The sequence below is a fragment of the Amphibalanus amphitrite genome, unplaced genomic scaffold (genome assembly GCF_019059575.1).
Source record: "Amphibalanus amphitrite isolate SeventyFive unplaced genomic scaffold, NRLGWU_Aamphi_draft 000356F_arrow, whole genome shotgun sequence".
In the NCBI taxonomy this organism is placed as follows: Eukaryota; Metazoa; Arthropoda; class Thecostraca; order Balanomorpha; family Balanidae; genus Amphibalanus; species Amphibalanus amphitrite.
Window position 1 is genome coordinate 167,415 of NW_024881850.1, and position 17,069 is coordinate 184,483.

Here is a 17,069-nt window from a genome sequence, read left to right on the forward strand (position 1 = left end):
CGTTAAGTGCTCATTCTGTGGGGACTATGTACCGATAGTATATACCTTTTGATGAACAGCGATATATGTAATTCAGGTAATTCAGCGAACGAAAGCCTAAAGCATACTCGTCCCGCCTTTCCTCCACATTGAGGTGCTGGGATCCCGTATCTGAAACTGCACCGCAGTAAAGACGTGCCCAGCTCTGTGGCCATTTTATATGTAAAGCGGAAAATGTATTGGAACTCGCTGCCGGAAACCGGGTTCAAACGATAGCCATCTCTCACGGACTTTTATGGCAACGTTTCTGCGACTGTTCAACAATAGATGATTGCCGAGACGCCAAATAAAATGTAATTGCCTCGCTAAGTAAAAACGACCAGGAATATGGCGACATGAACAATGCAGCCATGTCTAACGAATACGGTTCCCACGGACGACACAAACAGTCAAAGGCTGGGCTTCCTGACTCGCCCAATAGTGTTCCGAGACATGACTTTTTGTTTACGAAGGAAAACAACATTGAAACGATGTGGCATGGGTTACGGTCACGATTTCATGAAAGTAGAGCACTCATGTTTGCGTGCATTTAACCTTCACCCGTTTCACACAAATGTAATGGGATGAAAAACAAATTAGAATTGCCATTTTATTATAAAAATTGGAAGCTGATAACAAAGATGTTAACATTATTAGGCACAGTCTTACCTGCTCATCGAATACACAGTCTTGTAGCGTGAACTTCCCGTTGGACTGCATGCCCGAGCCTCGACGACAGCTAATGTGTAGATATCGCCGAAGAAGCCATGTAAAAATGCACCGCACGTGACCCTACTTGTGGTTTGCACGAAATCCATTGAACTCATGGATTTCCCCAGCGTGGATGTACCGCATTTTGCGGTATATCCACGCTCGTATGCAATATTCTGGACGACGCATGGGCTAGATTACTGAGTCCACATTATTCAGCATTGTTACAGGCTATGCCAACATGATAGTCTGGGCAAAACATAACATCATGGCCAATCATATTTGGTTAACTGGCTGTACGATAAATATTTTACTCTTTGAGTAAGTTCAACAACCAACATGTGACTGTGTGGGTACTCTGTATGTATATAGCATTTATGTCTGTGAAACTCTTTGAAAGGCGTCAAAGGTTAATGGCGTATTTACTATCTATGTTGAACAGCGATGCTGCTCACCGCCATTTTAATGTGTCGTGACAAAAGAAGTGAGATGCAAAATTTGTTTCCTTTAGAAACATTGACATGTCACACACTACAAATGGGTGCGTTAAATATGGGGATGAATAGAAGATAAGATAAATAACGGAAGATAGACGTTAGGCGGACTACAAAAAGGCATGTCTACAAATAAAACGATCACAACATTAAATTGTTGACATCAAAGGACGCTTCGCCATTATGCAACACAGGCCAGCGCTATGCTTTACGGCCTATCCGTAATCCATTCTGTTAAAGGAAAACCACATCTTGGACGTCTCGCACATGGCACCAAAGCAACGGGCATTGTTCGGGAGAATAAAGTACCGTTCCGTGTGTCTGTGTGTGTCCATGTGCGCTGTGTGCTGGTGTGACCAGCCGACCGTTGATTGATAACGGTACTCTTTGTAAGAACGTATGTACTGTAACTTGTGCTACAAAACTACAAAAGAAGCCGGAACTATCACCGTCCTACACGCACATTTGCGCACGCACCGGGACCAGCTGTCACGTATGGCAGCTGTGCCATATGAAGGCGTGGTTTCAGCAGAAATACCTACAACAAATACCGAGTATGAGCCATTTGTATTTCGCGATAAATAAAGTGCTATTATAGGCATAGTGGTGAGCTTGTAGTCGGAACAATGAAGCTTCAGCCGAGATTTTCTAAGCTGCACAACATAAATTCAGAGATAACATTGAAATCGATTAATTGGATATCCAAGTATATTTCTTTTCACGGATCTGATCAACATGAACTTCTGGCTGTGACTTTCATTTTATTAATGCTAGTTAATTTGCATTTAGCAACTCATGTCCCTAGGTTACTTATGCTCTCTTATGGATTTAACAAGATTGATCCGTTGGATGTAAATAATCCTAATAATCAATAATAATGCCCTTTATTTCGCTCCATCCTTGAAACATATGTGAGCACGCACGGAACATACACCACACTACAACAGTCCCATACTTTGGACGTCAGCGCTCAACAATGCGCTTTAACTGTGACGCAAACACATTTACAGGATCAGAGCGACTCACAGAACTGATATCGAGGCCCATGAGACCATACTGCCAGAGTAGACACTGGTAGTCTTGGATCAGGATACCTCCACGGCCAATCTCACTTGACAGGACCGCTTTCATTATGGCATTGTTGCTGCACAGCGGTCTTTTATAGAACACAATCCTCCTATTAATATAGCTATAAGCATTGGACATGTAAGAATATTCAACGAGTAACAGAGAGGAAGATTTCTATGGGATTTAGGAACACCAACCAGCTTTTTCACACACGAGTGGTAAGCCACACACAATGCACGATAAGCCACTTTAGCACTAAATATGTTCTTTAGCGAACGTATTTACATAAATCTTTAATAAATAAATCTTTCGCAAATCCCACTTGCGAAAGATTTGCCGTTCAATTTCTGTTCGTTTTTTATTTGAATGTTCCCTTGTGGAAGGATCGGCTTATGTGTTCGTAGATGAACCACCACAGCGCGCCACGAATTCGCCCCATGTTTTAAAAAGGAAAATAAAAATGGCAGGTCCAGTCGGTGCAAAAGAATCGCTTAAAGCGACATAGATATATGCTGGCGTGTAACTACGAACTACGCACTTTGCAGGGCGGCTGGCGTTTCCTTGGACCTTTAACCCTGTTACGCATGTGCATTGTACATTCATTACATTCGTTTTAACTGTATGCATAAGCTATATCCCGGATGACGAATGCGTGCTAACGATGGCACGGTTTCCGCCGTTTTTACTTATGTTTCCTTGTGATACTGAATACATGAGAACTAAGTCTGAAACGTTTTTCGTAGCCGTGTCTGCCTTTGGAGTGGCACTCTCTGTTTTCCCCTTGGCTTTGTTATTTGGACCGTGGGAGCCAAGTTAAGTGTACCCACACCCACTTGGCATTTGACACTGCTAATTATATAACAAATTTATAGTATTTTTATTTTATCAAAGCAGTGCGCTATTGCAATAAGGTTTGAGGTTTGATCTATTGCGCCTGCGTAATCCAATGAAACTGCGCCAATGAAACTTGAGCGAAACACTACCGTTTAAATAACCAACACCGTAATGCATGGCCGCCGCCAACAGAACGCCAGTTGCTATAGCAACTTGCGTTCATTTCAAAGTCTGTTGTCGCGTGGCGGAGGTCATAGTGAACCGGTATTTTTCACAACTAGAAGTAACGGTACTGAGTTCCCACCTGATGGCCAGGACAGGCCTTTGAATGGCGGCTATAAAACCGACAATGGACGTGCCACCAGGGCGCTCTTTTTGAGCCGTTTCTACCTCGCGAACCACAGCTGTTCAAAGGGTACCCGGCTTACGAACTAGTAGCTTTCAAGGTGATCTGGTCACGATCCGTTATACATGAGAAAATCACATACCTCAGCGTCTTTGCTCTCTGCTTTCGATTATGAGTACGTTTTTTTGGTTGGTGAAACAGTCCCGACTTAGCGGAAGCTAAGATCCCATGTCTCTTGGTTTGGTGCTGTGGGAGCACAATTTCACTTCATTATTGATAATTAAGCGCCGGTATTTAAGCCGTATCAAGACCATTTATGAGCATTTTGCGTCTAATAGCGGTGGGGGGACATTACCTACATCCTCAGCTTGGCGACATGGAAGGAAAACTTCGAGGAAAACGAAACAGGGACGCATCTTTTTTGGTACAAGTCTAGCCAGAGGTGTCGCCTCAAGGCCAAGGAGCAAAGGTCCCTGTGCCACATTACGGTGCAATGGAAAATAACACGTGGTGAAACTGTGCTTATTGTGCATAGTATCCGCATCCCCGGCCATATGGCCTCGAGTTTCCCAGTGTTGGATGGTGGGGGAGTTACCGAGACAAAGGCTCTTGTCACAAGAGGCCAGTGACCTCACTAGACCTTCGCCACGCCCACGTCCCTTAGGTCATCTTAGGTCAAGAAAAGTATGCACAATTTTTCGCTAATAGCTTTTGATAGAGGCATGCTAGAGCGATGAAAACATCTTAGCCGTACTCAGCTCGACGATATGGATCGACTGATATGCAACACGACCTTTTCCGGTCAGGTCATGACCTTAACCCTCGCCAGCACAGGCCATATTTCGTCCTTCGACGGCACAAGGGGATGGTTGGTGACCCCCCTCGCGTTTGGCCCTTGATCGAGCTAGAGTTTCGCGGAAAAGCGAGCGTGTTGCCCGGAGGAAGCAGATGATACCCAATTTCAAGGTCCAGGTTAGGTCTGTAACATCCAGGCTCAGCACGGACCTTTATTGGCACCGGTCCAACTCCAGACTGCCGGCCGCCGCTCCGGCCCGGCGGTCGGCACTCTCACACCGCCACTCAGCTGACCCAGCGCCCCGGGTCATAGACCGCAGTCAGGGGCCTACAATCAAGCCGGCCCAGTGACACTCAAACCATCACATTACCTCCCTCCAAAAAAAAACAACAACAACAAACAAACAACAAACGCCATTCCTGGCTCAGAAACGAAAAGAACACAACAGCTACACAGAAGTCTCAAGTGTTCATTAACACATATCTACCCAGCACCGGGTCTGTAGTAGTCCGGCTTGCGTCGTTCCCGCTGTGATCGACGCAGTGTGACCGACGGAACACCTTCCGCTCTCTCTAGTGAGCCCGACAGCCCTCGGGACACCAAAGAATCCCGAGTCACGCCCGTGGCAGTCCCTTCGCTCAAAGTCTGACTCTGATCACCTGTACACGCGCGCGCACTCGAAGTCTGATCACCCGCACACACGCACGCACCAGAGGGGGGACGAGCAGCCGGAGACGACTGTACTCCGGGACTCTCCGAGCTCTGCTCAGGCTGGCCGGCGTCAGCCGCCGGTCTCCGGTCCGAGATCACCACGGGATCCTCCTGCTGATCGTCCTCCAGCCAACTCTCGTCCGGCTCGCCACCCGCCAGGTCCCGCCTCTCCCGCAGCCGTCCGAAGTCGCAGACGTCCGTCTCCGTGCGATTCTTCGGAGCAGAGTCGCCCGCAGACCGCAGCTGATCGAAGTGACGGCGCCACAGTCGACCATCGTCCAGCCGGACCTCCGCCATCGTTGCACCGAGGAGAGAGACGACCACTCCGGGCGACCAAACCGGTCCGCTCCCGAAGCCTCTGGCGTAGACTCTGTCGGACACCTGAAATTGACGGCCTTTAGTACGCATATCATAGTACTCTTTCTGTCTATCCTTCTGCTGCTCTACAGTCCGTTCCAAGTCCGGTTTGAGAAGTTGCAGTCTCGTCTTTAACTCTCGACCGAACATCATTGAAGCAGGCGTTACCCCCGTTGTTGCATTGGGTGTTGAATGGCAGCTGATCAGCCATTTAGCAAGTTTGACGGACATGGTTCCGGAAGTAGATCTTTGAAGCGCATACTTTACTTCCTTGACGTACCTTTCCGCCAACCCGTTACTTGCCGGCCTGTGAGGAGCCGTCCTCACATGACGGATGCCGTTCCTCCTCGTGAACCGCTGGAACTCCTCCCCGATGAAGGCCGGACCGTTGTCCGAGACGATGGTGTCCGGGAGGCCGAACCTGCAGCACAGCAAACGAAGAGCATCCACGGTAACAGCGCTGGACGTAGAAGTCGTCAACACAACCTCCACCCATTTCGATGTTGCATCAACGACCACCAGTACATACTTCCCATTCACAGGCCCGCCGTAATCGACATGAATTCGCGACCAAATTTTTCTCGGCCAATTCCACTGATGTAGCTCGTTTCTTACAGGATGGGGCCTGGTTTGTTGGCACCCATCGCAAGAGCGCACGAATCGCTCGATGTCTCCATCTATATGAGTCCACCACACACATGTTCTCGCCACAGCTTTCATCCGACTCACCCCAGGGTGTCCTTCATGTAGCTCGTGTAAAACGTGCTTCTGTGCCTTGGCAGGCACGACCACGCGGCTGCCCCACAGCAGCACTCCGCGGATCACCGACAGCTCATCTCTCCTGTGGAAGAATGAGCGGATGTCCTCCTCGTCAGGCCACTCACCAGTCTCTATGGCCTGCCGCACCCGACTCAGCAGAGTGTCCCGAGACGTCAGCGCAGCAATCCGGGAGGAGTCCAATGCAAACTCCTCCTCCAAGCTCTGCAACAAACACACCATCTCAGACACCTCATGGTCACGCTCCTTCGAGACGGGAAGCGGTAATCTGCTGAGACCATCGGCATGTCCTATCTGCGTCGTTGATCTGTACTGAATCGTGTAATTGTACGCGGATAACCGTAGCGCCCATCTCGAAATCCTTGCGGATGCTGTCGCCGGAATCCCTTCATGCTCACCGAACAGTTTGACCAGTGGCTTGTGGTCAGTCACCAAAATGAATTTGTCATTTCCAAACAAATACTGGTGAAACTTCGTGACGCCAAACACCAAGGCCAACGCCTCCCTCTCAATTTGGCTCATTTTCTGCTCAGCTTTGGATAGCGATCGTGAAACAAACCCCACTGGCTTCTCGGACCCATCTCTGTATCTGTGTGAGAGCACTGAGCCAATGCCAACAGAGGATGCGTCACAAGTGAGCACAAGAGGAACGGTTGGATCAAAATGCGCCAGCACTCGTTCCGACGTTATCAACGTTTTTGCCTCATTGAAAGCACTCTGCTGCTTTGGTCCCCAGGCCCACAAAACATCCTTTTTCAAAAGCTCATGCAATGGTGACAGTACCTCAGATCGGTTTGGTAGAAAACGAGCATAGTAATTCAGAATGCCCAAGAAACTTTTCAGCTCTGACACGTTTTTGGGACTTGGCGCAGAGTGGATGGCTCTCACCTTCGCCTCTGTGGGGTGACAGCCCTCAGCGTCGATCCTGTGTCCCAGGTACTCCACGCTGTCGACGCAGAATTTGCACTTCTTCTCCGACACACGGAGTCCGGCATCTTGCAGCTTCTCCAACACCGCAGATGTGCGCTGTAAGCAGTCGTTCTGGGATTTCCCAGTTATGAGCACATCATCTAGGAAAACACAGACACCAGGCATACCATTCAACAACTTCTCCATCTCTCGCTGAAACAACGCCACCGCCGAGTTGACACCGAAGCCCAGGCGTCGATACCTGAGAGGTCCAAGGTGAGTGTTAATCGTCAGGATATCTCTGCAGTCTTCATCCACCACGCACTGCTGGTAGGCCTGGCTCAGATCGAGTTTGGTGAAGACTTTGCCTCCCGCCAGTGAGGCAAAGAGATCCTCTATCCTTGGAAGTGGGTATTTGTCAACACGAACGGCACGATTCGCTGTCAGCTTGAAATTCCCACAGATTCTGACACTGCCGTCTGACTTTAAAACCGGTACAATCGGAGCACCCCAAGCTGCATGTCCAACTGGTTCAAGCACACCCATGTCAATCTCTCGCTTTAGCTGCTCATCGACCCTTTTCTTCAATGCAAAAGGTAGCGGCCTCGGTTTGTAAAACTTGGGAGCCACACTACTGTCAATGTCTAGTTTAACTTTCACCCCCTTGAGCTCACCCAGGCCTGGCCTGAACACTTCAGCGTATTTCTCTTTCAGAGCCGTGACAGCATCACTTCCACTCACCGAGAAGATGTTGAACCAGTCCAGCTTCAGGTTCCCAAGCCAGTCGCGCCCGAGGAGGTTTGGTCCATCTCCTCCAACCACCACCAGTGGAAGCCATCTCGCCTGGTTGTTGTACTTCACGTCCGCGATGAACTCACCCACGACCGGAATCTTGGCTCCAGTGTAGGTTCTGAGGACAGACTTTGGCTTCTTCAACTCAGGAGTCGGATGTATCTCCTGAAACGTCTTCACATTCAAAAGCGAGACAGCCGAGCCCGTGTCAACCTCCATTTGTATGACTGTGCCCTCGACATCAACATCAACAATGACCGGCTGAGACGCATTTTGAACGGCGTTGACTACCGTATGAATCCTATCTGAATCAGAATCAGACTCGTGTCAGAAATGGGCGGGTCCCTTTCCACCAGCCTGGTTGTCTGGGCGGGTCCCTTTCCACCAGCCTGGTTGTCTGGGAGCCCACTCGTCGGGTTTGAGACTGTTCTCCGCTCCCTCTGGGGACTACACAACGGCGTGCTAAATGTCCAATTTTTCCACAATTGAAACATTTGAAGCTGGCGTAGCGACATGTTTGGGCCGGATGAGAACGGCCACAGCGGTGGCATGGCTTACCGCGACTGCGTTGGCCGGCGTGCACTTCATTGATCCCACCCGGCGTCACGTCCCGACCCGGCACAGAGATCTCGTTGACGGTGCTCTCCTGTCCTCCGATGATCCTGGCGTCCCTGGAAGCCGCTTCTAGTGACAGACAAATCCGGTTAGCCTGAGAAAATGTCAGTGTCTCTTCCGACAACAACTTCCTTTGCATCTGAGCATCATTCACTCCACATACCAAACGATCTCTCAACATCTCATTCAGGGTCTCTCCAAAAGAACAGTGCTCAGTCAGCTTCCTCAGCTCAGCAACATACTCTGCTACTGACTGGCCCTCCTTTCTACAGCACGTGTTAAATTTGAATCGAGCCACAGTCACAGACGTTCGAGGTTTCAAGTGACCATTGAGCAAAGTCACAATTTCTGTGTACGATTTGTCACCGACTTTGCCTGGCGACACCAAACTCCGTAACACAGAATAGGTATCCTTACCGCATTGTGAAAGCAGGTAGGACTTCTTCTTGCCACTGTCAGTCACATTTCTTGCATCCAAGTAAAACTCAAATCTCTCGAACCACTCTTCCCACACATCTTCGCGTAAATCAAATGGGGCTAAACTGAAGCCTTCAGCCATCTTCCATAGCACGATATTCACCTCGTCGCCAATTGTAACATCCAGGCTCAGCACGGACCTTTATTGGCACCGGTCCAACTCCAGACTGCCGGCCGCCGCTCCGGCCCGGCGGTCGGCACTCTCACACCGCCACTCAGCTGACCCAGCGCCCCGGGTCATAGACCGCAGTCAGGGGCCTACAATCAAGCCGGCCCAGTGACACTCAAACCATCACAAGGTCAATGACCCAAAAGTCGGGAAAATTGGGACCTGTTAGAAAGTCGTAAAGTGTAGCTGCTATGGTTCTTTTTTGGGGTGCTGATCACGAATGTCGCGTTAGTTTTGATCACAGATGATGTCTTTAAGCATTTAGACCAGGTCGGGTCAGGTCAGGTCAATCAGTAGGGGTCGTGACGGGTATTCGTAGTACGGGTCATCCGCCTCTGACAGCTTCGTAACATGTTACGAAGGTACCAAAACTTCTTCATAAATGTTCAAATGGTTGATAAATTCGAATTCAGCTCCAAAAACTAGCTTAGAAACATGTGAAACTCGAAAAAGTGGACCGAGGTCACCAAAGGTCAATGACCTGACCTGACCCTCAGGTGATCGTGGCATCCACCCTAATGCATGTGAGCAACATCAAATCACATGTTTGAACGTTTGAAACCACGAAGCCTGCAAACGCGCGGCTAATGCGAGCCAACATACGCCGAATCGCGATTCCGGCCAAACATGGTCTCGGAAAGTAGGTCACAGGTCAAAGGTCATTTGGGTCAGGGTCATGCAATTTTAATGGTAGGTGCAAAGTGTTCAATGCGAGGGTACTGCAATTTTTGTCGCAATCAGCCGCTTTATACGCGAGTTATTCGCGAAAAACCTTAGGGGGGGGGGGGGTGCATCAACGAGGGTGCCGTGCCGACGAGGGTTAACCTGAGGTCAACTTTTCAAATTGACCGGTCAAAGTATAGCTCATTCAACGTGTATCGACGAGAGGAACACGATGCCGGTAAAGGTAAGTTCGTGCAAGTTTTGAGTAAAACGTTATTGCAGAGAACCGTTGCAAAATCGCCTACTTTGGCCGTTTTTGCCCCCTGCAGGCTAAACCTTTGACCTAGGTCAAATCTTGGGATAATTTTCAGAAAGAGGGGTTATCAAATATGCTTTCCGGGGCGTTATAGCTCTATTCGTTTCCGAGTTATGCGCCGGTTTGTCGAAAATTGTCAAAACTCGACCCGAAAATTGGCGAAATGATCTTTGATGACCTATGGTGGCCTGGCCTTTGACTGGATCCAAAAAGTGACCGAAGTAACTACTTCATTATTCTTGACGGTCTTTTGAATGCCGCCCACCGGGTGTCGCTACGTGGCCCAGGAGCTGAGTTACAATGGGGAAAGGGGTGTTCGCTGTTCAGACACCTCCCCCAGCAAGGCGTGAAAATCCAAAGCCCCAGCGGGGCGCGGGTTAAAGATGACATGTATTCATTCTTTTGAAGTAGGTCGGGTCAGGGCGACCAGAAGGTGTCCGCTGGTTATGATAGTTGCAAACCACCACCACTGACAACTTCACAACATATTGTTTAGGCACCAAAACTACCAAACCCGAGGTAAGCAAAGGTTAATAATCTTTATATGACTGCCAAGTAACCTTGAGACCCACCATAATGCGTGAGGCAACCAACATTTCACATGCCGGCACGTTTCTAATCACAAGTAGTCTGGAAGTACATGAATAAGGTGCGCCGACATGCGCCGAACCGCAATTCCGGCCTGACGTCTCAAGAAACCGGTCACAGGTCAAAGGTCACCTAGGCCAGTTTCATGAAATTTTGAGGGCTTGTGTAAAACTAATGAACTCGAAAGTACTGGAAGTTTTGTCGCAGCCGCTTTTTCTGCGAACTATTTGCGAAAAGCCGAGAAGGATCCATCCGACGCCCCTACAAGTGTGAAGTATAAAAAGAAATAAAAATATAATAATAATAAAAGTAATAAATAAAGTAATAAAGGTAAAGAACATTTTATTACTTTTTAAGATGGGATATGTCACTGAAGTTAACCCGCGCCCCGCTGGGCTATTCAGCCATACGCGTCCTGCTGGGGGAGGGGGGGGGGGGCAGATTCTGCCCCCTGTCTAACTTCCGAACCGATGCTCGTAGAAAGGCGGGGAAAACGGCAATCGAAAGCTCTCAAAAAGGCGAATCTTAACCCTATTAGTGGCAGGGGGGGATTGTTTTTATCCACCCCTCAGGTTTTTCGGGAATATCTCCGAAACCGCTGAAGCTACGATGCTGAAATTTTGTGACTTTTCCTAAAACTAAATTGGGCACATTCCCTGAAAATTTCAAGTTCATAACTTTACCAGGGGCGGCTCCAGAGCACTGGGAATTGGGGGGTCCTATTCGTGAAGCGAGTCATTTGGGCGAAGATCACGATGCTGCACCAGTTTTACGAACAGTGAATGAAAGGTATCATGTGATAACATATACAAAGTTATTGTGCATCCTCTTTTGACACGTTTTTGCTATAATAGGCGGATCCAGGCGTCCAAAAAGGGGGGTTATTTTTTACTCCCCAACATAGGTGCCCTGACACCGCCTATGCATGACCAATACAATTTTAGTCGTTCTCTCATGAGAAAATTGTAACATAACAAGACCATTGCCACCCTTTTTAGAAACAGTACCAACAAAAACCTTATTTACTATACTTTTTGTGTACCCCCAATCTCAATGATCTGTATCCGCCTATGATTTTTGAAAATGCATATTTTTAGGATCCATGTGAATTCCTGGTTCATTCTCCATCGATCGGCAAAAGTTGCGTTAAGATTGGTTCAGAAACCTGGCCGTGATAAACAGTCTAAAATGTATCTGCAATTTGCCCGTTTTTACCCCCCTCTACCCCCCTATTGACATTTTTTTTTTAGAAATGTAGATCTCGTTGAGAGAAATCGAATGCCGTTTGAATTTTGAAAATCGGCCCGTTAGATCTCGAGATATCAAGGGGGGGTCGTAAACAGCCCCCCCTGCCACTAATATGGGGTAGCCAGGAGCCTGCCACTAATAGGGTTAAGAGCCAATTTTTTTTTTGCTTAAGTAGGTCAGAGGTCAGGTCATGGTCAGGTCAAGGGTACAAAATGCAAGTTTCTACAGTATCGGCCTTGCATCGTAGTTGCCGAAGAATGGACTGCGACTGATTGCCCAAAACGTGTTCTTAGACTAACAAGACAATATTCGTTGCATACAATGTCATTCAAAGGTCAAGGTCAAGGTCAGGTCAACAAAAACAAAATATAGAAAAGGGCATGTGCGACACATGTTTTATGGGTCATTTTACTCATAGAATTCAATAGGCACACTCAATAAGTGATATGGACCACCTCTGGATGAATTTCAGGTCGAGGCCAGGTCAAGGTCAGGTCAAGTGAGGTCAAATTTTGAAGTTGGTTGTTAAGGCCTAAAAAGGTGTCTATCTGATGCAGTTTTTCAAGACGAATCGAATGGTGCTATTTTTGTTTCCGTACGAGGTCTAGAACTTCCAAAAAAAAAATCATTAAAAAAATGCGTGTCGTGACGTCATTAAATTTTGAATAACTGCCACATTTTTGAACCGATTCTTCTAAAAATTGGTATGTAGGTGCACATTGACCACTTCTCTGACATATATTCCGTTTTTTTTCGATACACTTAAAATTTTGGATTTGATAACTATTTTTCCAAAAAGGTCGGTTTTTTGCAAAATTTTGGGCTAAAATCCAAAATTTTCAAAATACCGAGATAGCCATTTGATAGACAAAGTGGAATCACGTATCATCTTTTTTGTTACGTCTTGATTCCTTTAAAAATGAAGATGTTAGCGGCGTTTGAAATTTTGCCGTTTTTGAGGCGAAAATGGCGAACATGACGTCACTAAAACGTCAATTCCTCAAAAATTTTCCGACGGATTTCGCTCAAATTTTAAGGGAACGTGTCAATTTGATGTATGATAAGGTACTGAAAGTTTGACGTCGCTGGCGTAACGCGTTTAGAAGTTATTGTCGAAAAACTTGAGGGGGGCAGATTCTGCCCCCCAGCGCACAGTGGGCGATCCGGCCGGTGTAGCCTCGCGAAACCTATCGGCATTCATAACATCCATGTTTTTGAAGCTAGAACCACAATATTTAGGAGCAACCTTCTTGAATATCCAATGAGCATATGTTTTAAATAAGGACTATCTCTTATAGGATTTGTGCTCTGTGGCGAGCTTGCAATTTGCCTAATTGCTGCTCGAATAACGCATGAATACTTTTGAGGGTTGGTCGAAATTTATGACGGTATGAGCTGGGTAGGACATTGAAATGGTGTGTACCTCCGTAGGAAATTGCTTCCAAACCAATTTTTTATTCAAACGACTATGCCCTACCTATTTATACATATCATGAAACAGCGTAAATCTCGCCCGGCAAGGCCCCATTTCATAACGTGACCCAAGCAGCGGGTTTGGTTTTTGGCAAATAACTTCGCAAAAAATGGCCGCAGAACCACGATTTTGACATCGTCGTGTTCGCCTTGCTCAGGCGCGTCGAATAGTATACTTTTGTTTAGGTGAGGCCACCGTAAGGTCAACCTGACCTTGACCTCGAGTCAAGGTCAGGTCAGAGGTCTTCAAATCACGAAGTTGGTCGAAGGAGGTCATATCGCATATCATTCGATTCGGCAGGCCTTCCGGAGTCCATTGGTGACATTGTCGACTCTCTAGCTCAATGTGATCGGGAGTTATTGACGAAAAACTCGTATGACCCTAGTGACGTCATAAATGACGTCATGCAAGGTCAACAATGCAAAAATGCAGCATCAGATCTTGCAAGGAGTGCATGAAGTAACGATTCCATGTACTTGAGACAATTGAATATCATTCCTGGCGCCAAAATAACATTTTTCATATTTCCCCATTGACTTATAGGTGAGGTCACGTGACCAACCTGACTTTATTTGACATTATTAGGAAATATTATTAGGAAAAGTCTGAGATATACAAGTTGTAAGACCTCTGAAGGACAATAAGTCCTGCAAGTCTCACCTCCCTGTGAAAGTTACTCTGGCACTGAGAGCGTTGCAAGGTTGCGACATCTGAGGGTCGTGCAGAGCTTCATGTATGACGTCATAGGTCAGTGACCTGACCTGACTTGAAAGTGCGATTGGTGTCACAAGATCTAGCGTGCATCAAAGGTCAGGTATGCCAGGTTGCAGCTCTCTATTGCCTGGGTGTTTTGAGCTATCGCGAAAACACCCTTTGGGGCATTTACCACTTGTGCTCAAGTGCACCAAGCCACGGCCAACCCTTAGAAGAAGAAAGTGTCTGGATGCCACGGCTGCAAGTGGCTGCAAATTTTCACTGGCTCCCCTAATAGATAGTGTCTTAGTGCATGCGATACAGCATTATTTTCAGTTCATCCACGTAAAACTTTTTTTGCTGGGCTTGGTTAATTTAGTGAACGTAATGCTCAGTGGTAGAAAAAAATATAAAAATTTAACCTAATTATAAGACATTTTGAACTGATTTTGTCTACTTGCTTTCTATGGCGGAATCGTCTAAACATCTAAATTTCACTGTCCATGCAAAATGGATGCTCAACACCTAGCAATTTCATCGTTCCGCAAAATATTCAAAGAGCGTAAAAATCGGCTGTGATTATCCCCCTTATGAAGTGTTACGGAACGCTGTCTTTAACGATACTTTGGTCTACGAAAAAATGTCTCCTGAGCCATGCAAATGCACTAATCGTAATCTTTGATGAATTTTCTGTCGACTTGTATGCGTTGTTTTCCAATTTTCGGAAAAAAAGTGTCTGAGGTTTCGCGAGGCTAGACCGGCCCGATCGCCTACCGTGCAGCGGGGCGCGGGTTAACCCGCGCATGACTGGGGTATTTTCCATAACGCGAGTGACGGGGGGGGGGGGCTCTCCAGAGCCCCCCCTCCTATCTCCGAAACTACTGGGCCGATCGTGAAAATTCAAACGGCGTCTGATAGCCCTGGAAAAACTGTCGAGCGAAACCTATTTTCATTGACCTCGAGGTCACCGATGACGTCACAGGTCAGGTCAAAGTAAAAATTATCGACATTTTTGCTAGTTCACAATTTAGGCTCTGACCGCCGGACCGCCGGTCCGATCAGGCTCGTTTTTGGTTTACGCACTCCTTGACGGATGCCTTAGATACCCTGAGGGTACCGAACTTTTACTTTGAATTTTTAAGGTCAAGGCCATGTCATCCTAGGTCACGAAAATTTGTATATCATGTATCGGTCACGTGACGCATGTTTTATGGCCCATTTTACTCGTAGATTTCGGAAATAGTGTCGTCTGTGTCATTTGAGGTCATTGTCAGCTGAATTTACCGGAGGTCAGGTCACTTTCAGGTCAGAAAAGGTCAAATTTTGAAAATGAAATTTTTCAACAAAAAAGGTACCTTTCAGATGCAGTATGAGCTCAGGAACACGATGGTGCCATTTATATTGCTGTACGACATCAAAAACGTACTGAAAAATGGATTTGAAAAACATAAAATTGTAAAATTTTGAGAATAATGCGAATAACATGGCTATTTTTGAAGACATTGGGCTAAAACTTGCAAAGGTAGTTCATCAGTGTGTGTTCTATCACATATATTCCGGTTTTTGCAAAAAGTTAGAAACTTTTTGAAAAAAAATCAAAAAAATATATATTTTTTTAAATTGTAAATAAATATTTTTCAAAATTATCAAAATTTCGAAAATTCGAGATAGCAGTTTGATAGCTACGTGTATTTGTAGTCCACTCATGCAAAGAAAATGGATCTAGCTTTAAAACTGAGCTCTTGAGAGCGTTTGCCGTAATTCAGTGTTTTGCATGAAAATCGGCCGACATGACGTCACTCTGACGTCATTTCCGGTCAAACTATGGTAGCTAGAAAGTTGAAATTTTAACACAAGGTGTCACATTGATGCCTCTGAGGGTACCGCAAGTTTCGTGTTGATCCGTCAAGCGGTTTAGAAAATATTGCTGAAAAACGGAGATGGGCTCTGTAGAGCCCCCCCCCCCCCAGTCATTCGCGGGTTAAACTGTATAAAAAAAACACTGCAAATATAAAACTTTCGTGCTTTTTCAGTCACCACCGAAGAATATGCCAAAAATATCCAGTTTTGAAGATATTAAAGCACTTGTTGTGTTTGTAGAGCTTTTTAGATATATTTAATATTTTTCTAGCTCGATCAAGATGATGATTTGCGGTACTGTTGACGGCTATCGGGCTGTATGAGCGAGGATGTGAAATGTGTACTTTCTACTTACATTTGGCTGAGGATGTTTAGTACTTTAGTAGTTATATATTTTTTTTAGTATTTAACCAATTTTTGACGTGCAGTATGTAAGTACATAGTGTTGATCTGGAGGGGGCTCCCCGTTCTTCCTTCATAACCTTTTTATCTAAATTTGACCAACTTGAAGTACCTACTGGTATCTGTGCTTGTTGCTGGATATATGGGACCATATGAAGTCTGGTTCATTGGTTTCACCAGGTGGTGGTGTATCCCGCGAAACTGATGCAGATAGGCACACGTGTTCTACCGTCATACAGTGCTTGTAATTGCATGCACCGCAGCGTCTTTCTTTCACAATGCTGCACCACAGCGTCTTTCTTCCACAATACATATTCTCAATCATCCTTGTTTTGGAGTTATCAGAACACGTATCAAGGAACGCTGTTACAGCGGATTCGCATGCACCGCTGCCGATAGTGTAAACATCACGTGCAATTTCCGTTTGTCCGGTAAACAACACTTGTTGGCAGGTGATGCTAACATGCTATTTCCAGCAGCTCTGGCCCCGTCTCCTGGAAGGCACCGCGACGGCATCTTTACCTGTTGCCGTCCACTCACTCAAGCGAGTGGCTGACATTTCTGAAACAATGTGAAGCGCGTGGATCCCAAGAATTAACTGAAGCTGTTTTGCCACTGAAATACACCTGAATATGCTGAATGTATGAGCGTAACTCATTGCAATTCAATTTAACTCATCATTAGGTGATGTGCTGTTTTTTTTTTTGTTCATTGTTGTATAAATTGGAGCCCACACCGCTTTGCAAATTAG

The 17,069-nt window shown here is 46.5% G+C and overlaps 1 protein-coding gene and 1 long non-coding RNA gene across 3 annotated transcripts; both read right to left on the reverse strand.

Moving 5' to 3' along the window:
* Window positions 1-4,801: 4,801 nt before the first annotated feature.
* On the reverse strand, window positions 4,802-7,383 carry LOC122389361 (uncharacterized protein K02A2.6-like). Its single transcript, XM_043381294.1, has 4 exons — window positions 7,001-7,383; window positions 6,065-6,316; window positions 5,639-5,756; window positions 4,802-5,359 (listed from the first exon to the last, which is right to left on the reverse strand). Exons 1-4 carry the CDS (start codon window positions 7,226-7,228, stop codon window positions 5,049-5,051), a joined length of 909 nt encoding a protein of 302 aa, XP_043237229.1. The 5' UTR covers window positions 7,229-7,383; the 3' UTR covers window positions 4,802-5,048.
* Window positions 7,384-7,520: 137 nt separating this feature from the next.
* On the reverse strand, window positions 7,521-9,071 carry LOC122389362. Of its 2 annotated transcripts, none has more exons than XR_006257962.1 (3): window positions 8,846-9,071; window positions 8,372-8,497; window positions 7,521-7,931 (listed from the first exon to the last, which is right to left on the reverse strand). It is a non-coding gene; the product is annotated as an uncharacterized LOC122389362 (long non-coding RNA). The 2 variants fall into 2 exon arrangements; XR_006257963.1 differs by lacking the exon at window positions 7,521-7,931 and adding an exon at window positions 7,938-7,987.
* Between the last annotated feature and the right edge of the window lie 7,998 nt (window positions 9,072-17,069).

Coding starts and splice junctions, on each gene's coding strand:
- LOC122389361 (XM_043381294.1), bottom strand. CDS start 7,228: ATGGAGAAGTTGTTGAATGGTATGCCTGGTGTCTGTGTTTTCCTAGAT. Junction 6,317..7,000: donor GTCACCCCACAGAGGCGAAG/GTGAGAGCCATC, acceptor TGTTTGTTGCAG/AGCTTGGAGGAGGAGTTTGC. Junction 5,360..5,638: donor GGACGGCTCCTCACAGGCCG/GCAAGTAACGGG, acceptor CGTCAATTTCAG/GTGTCCGACAGAGTCTACGC.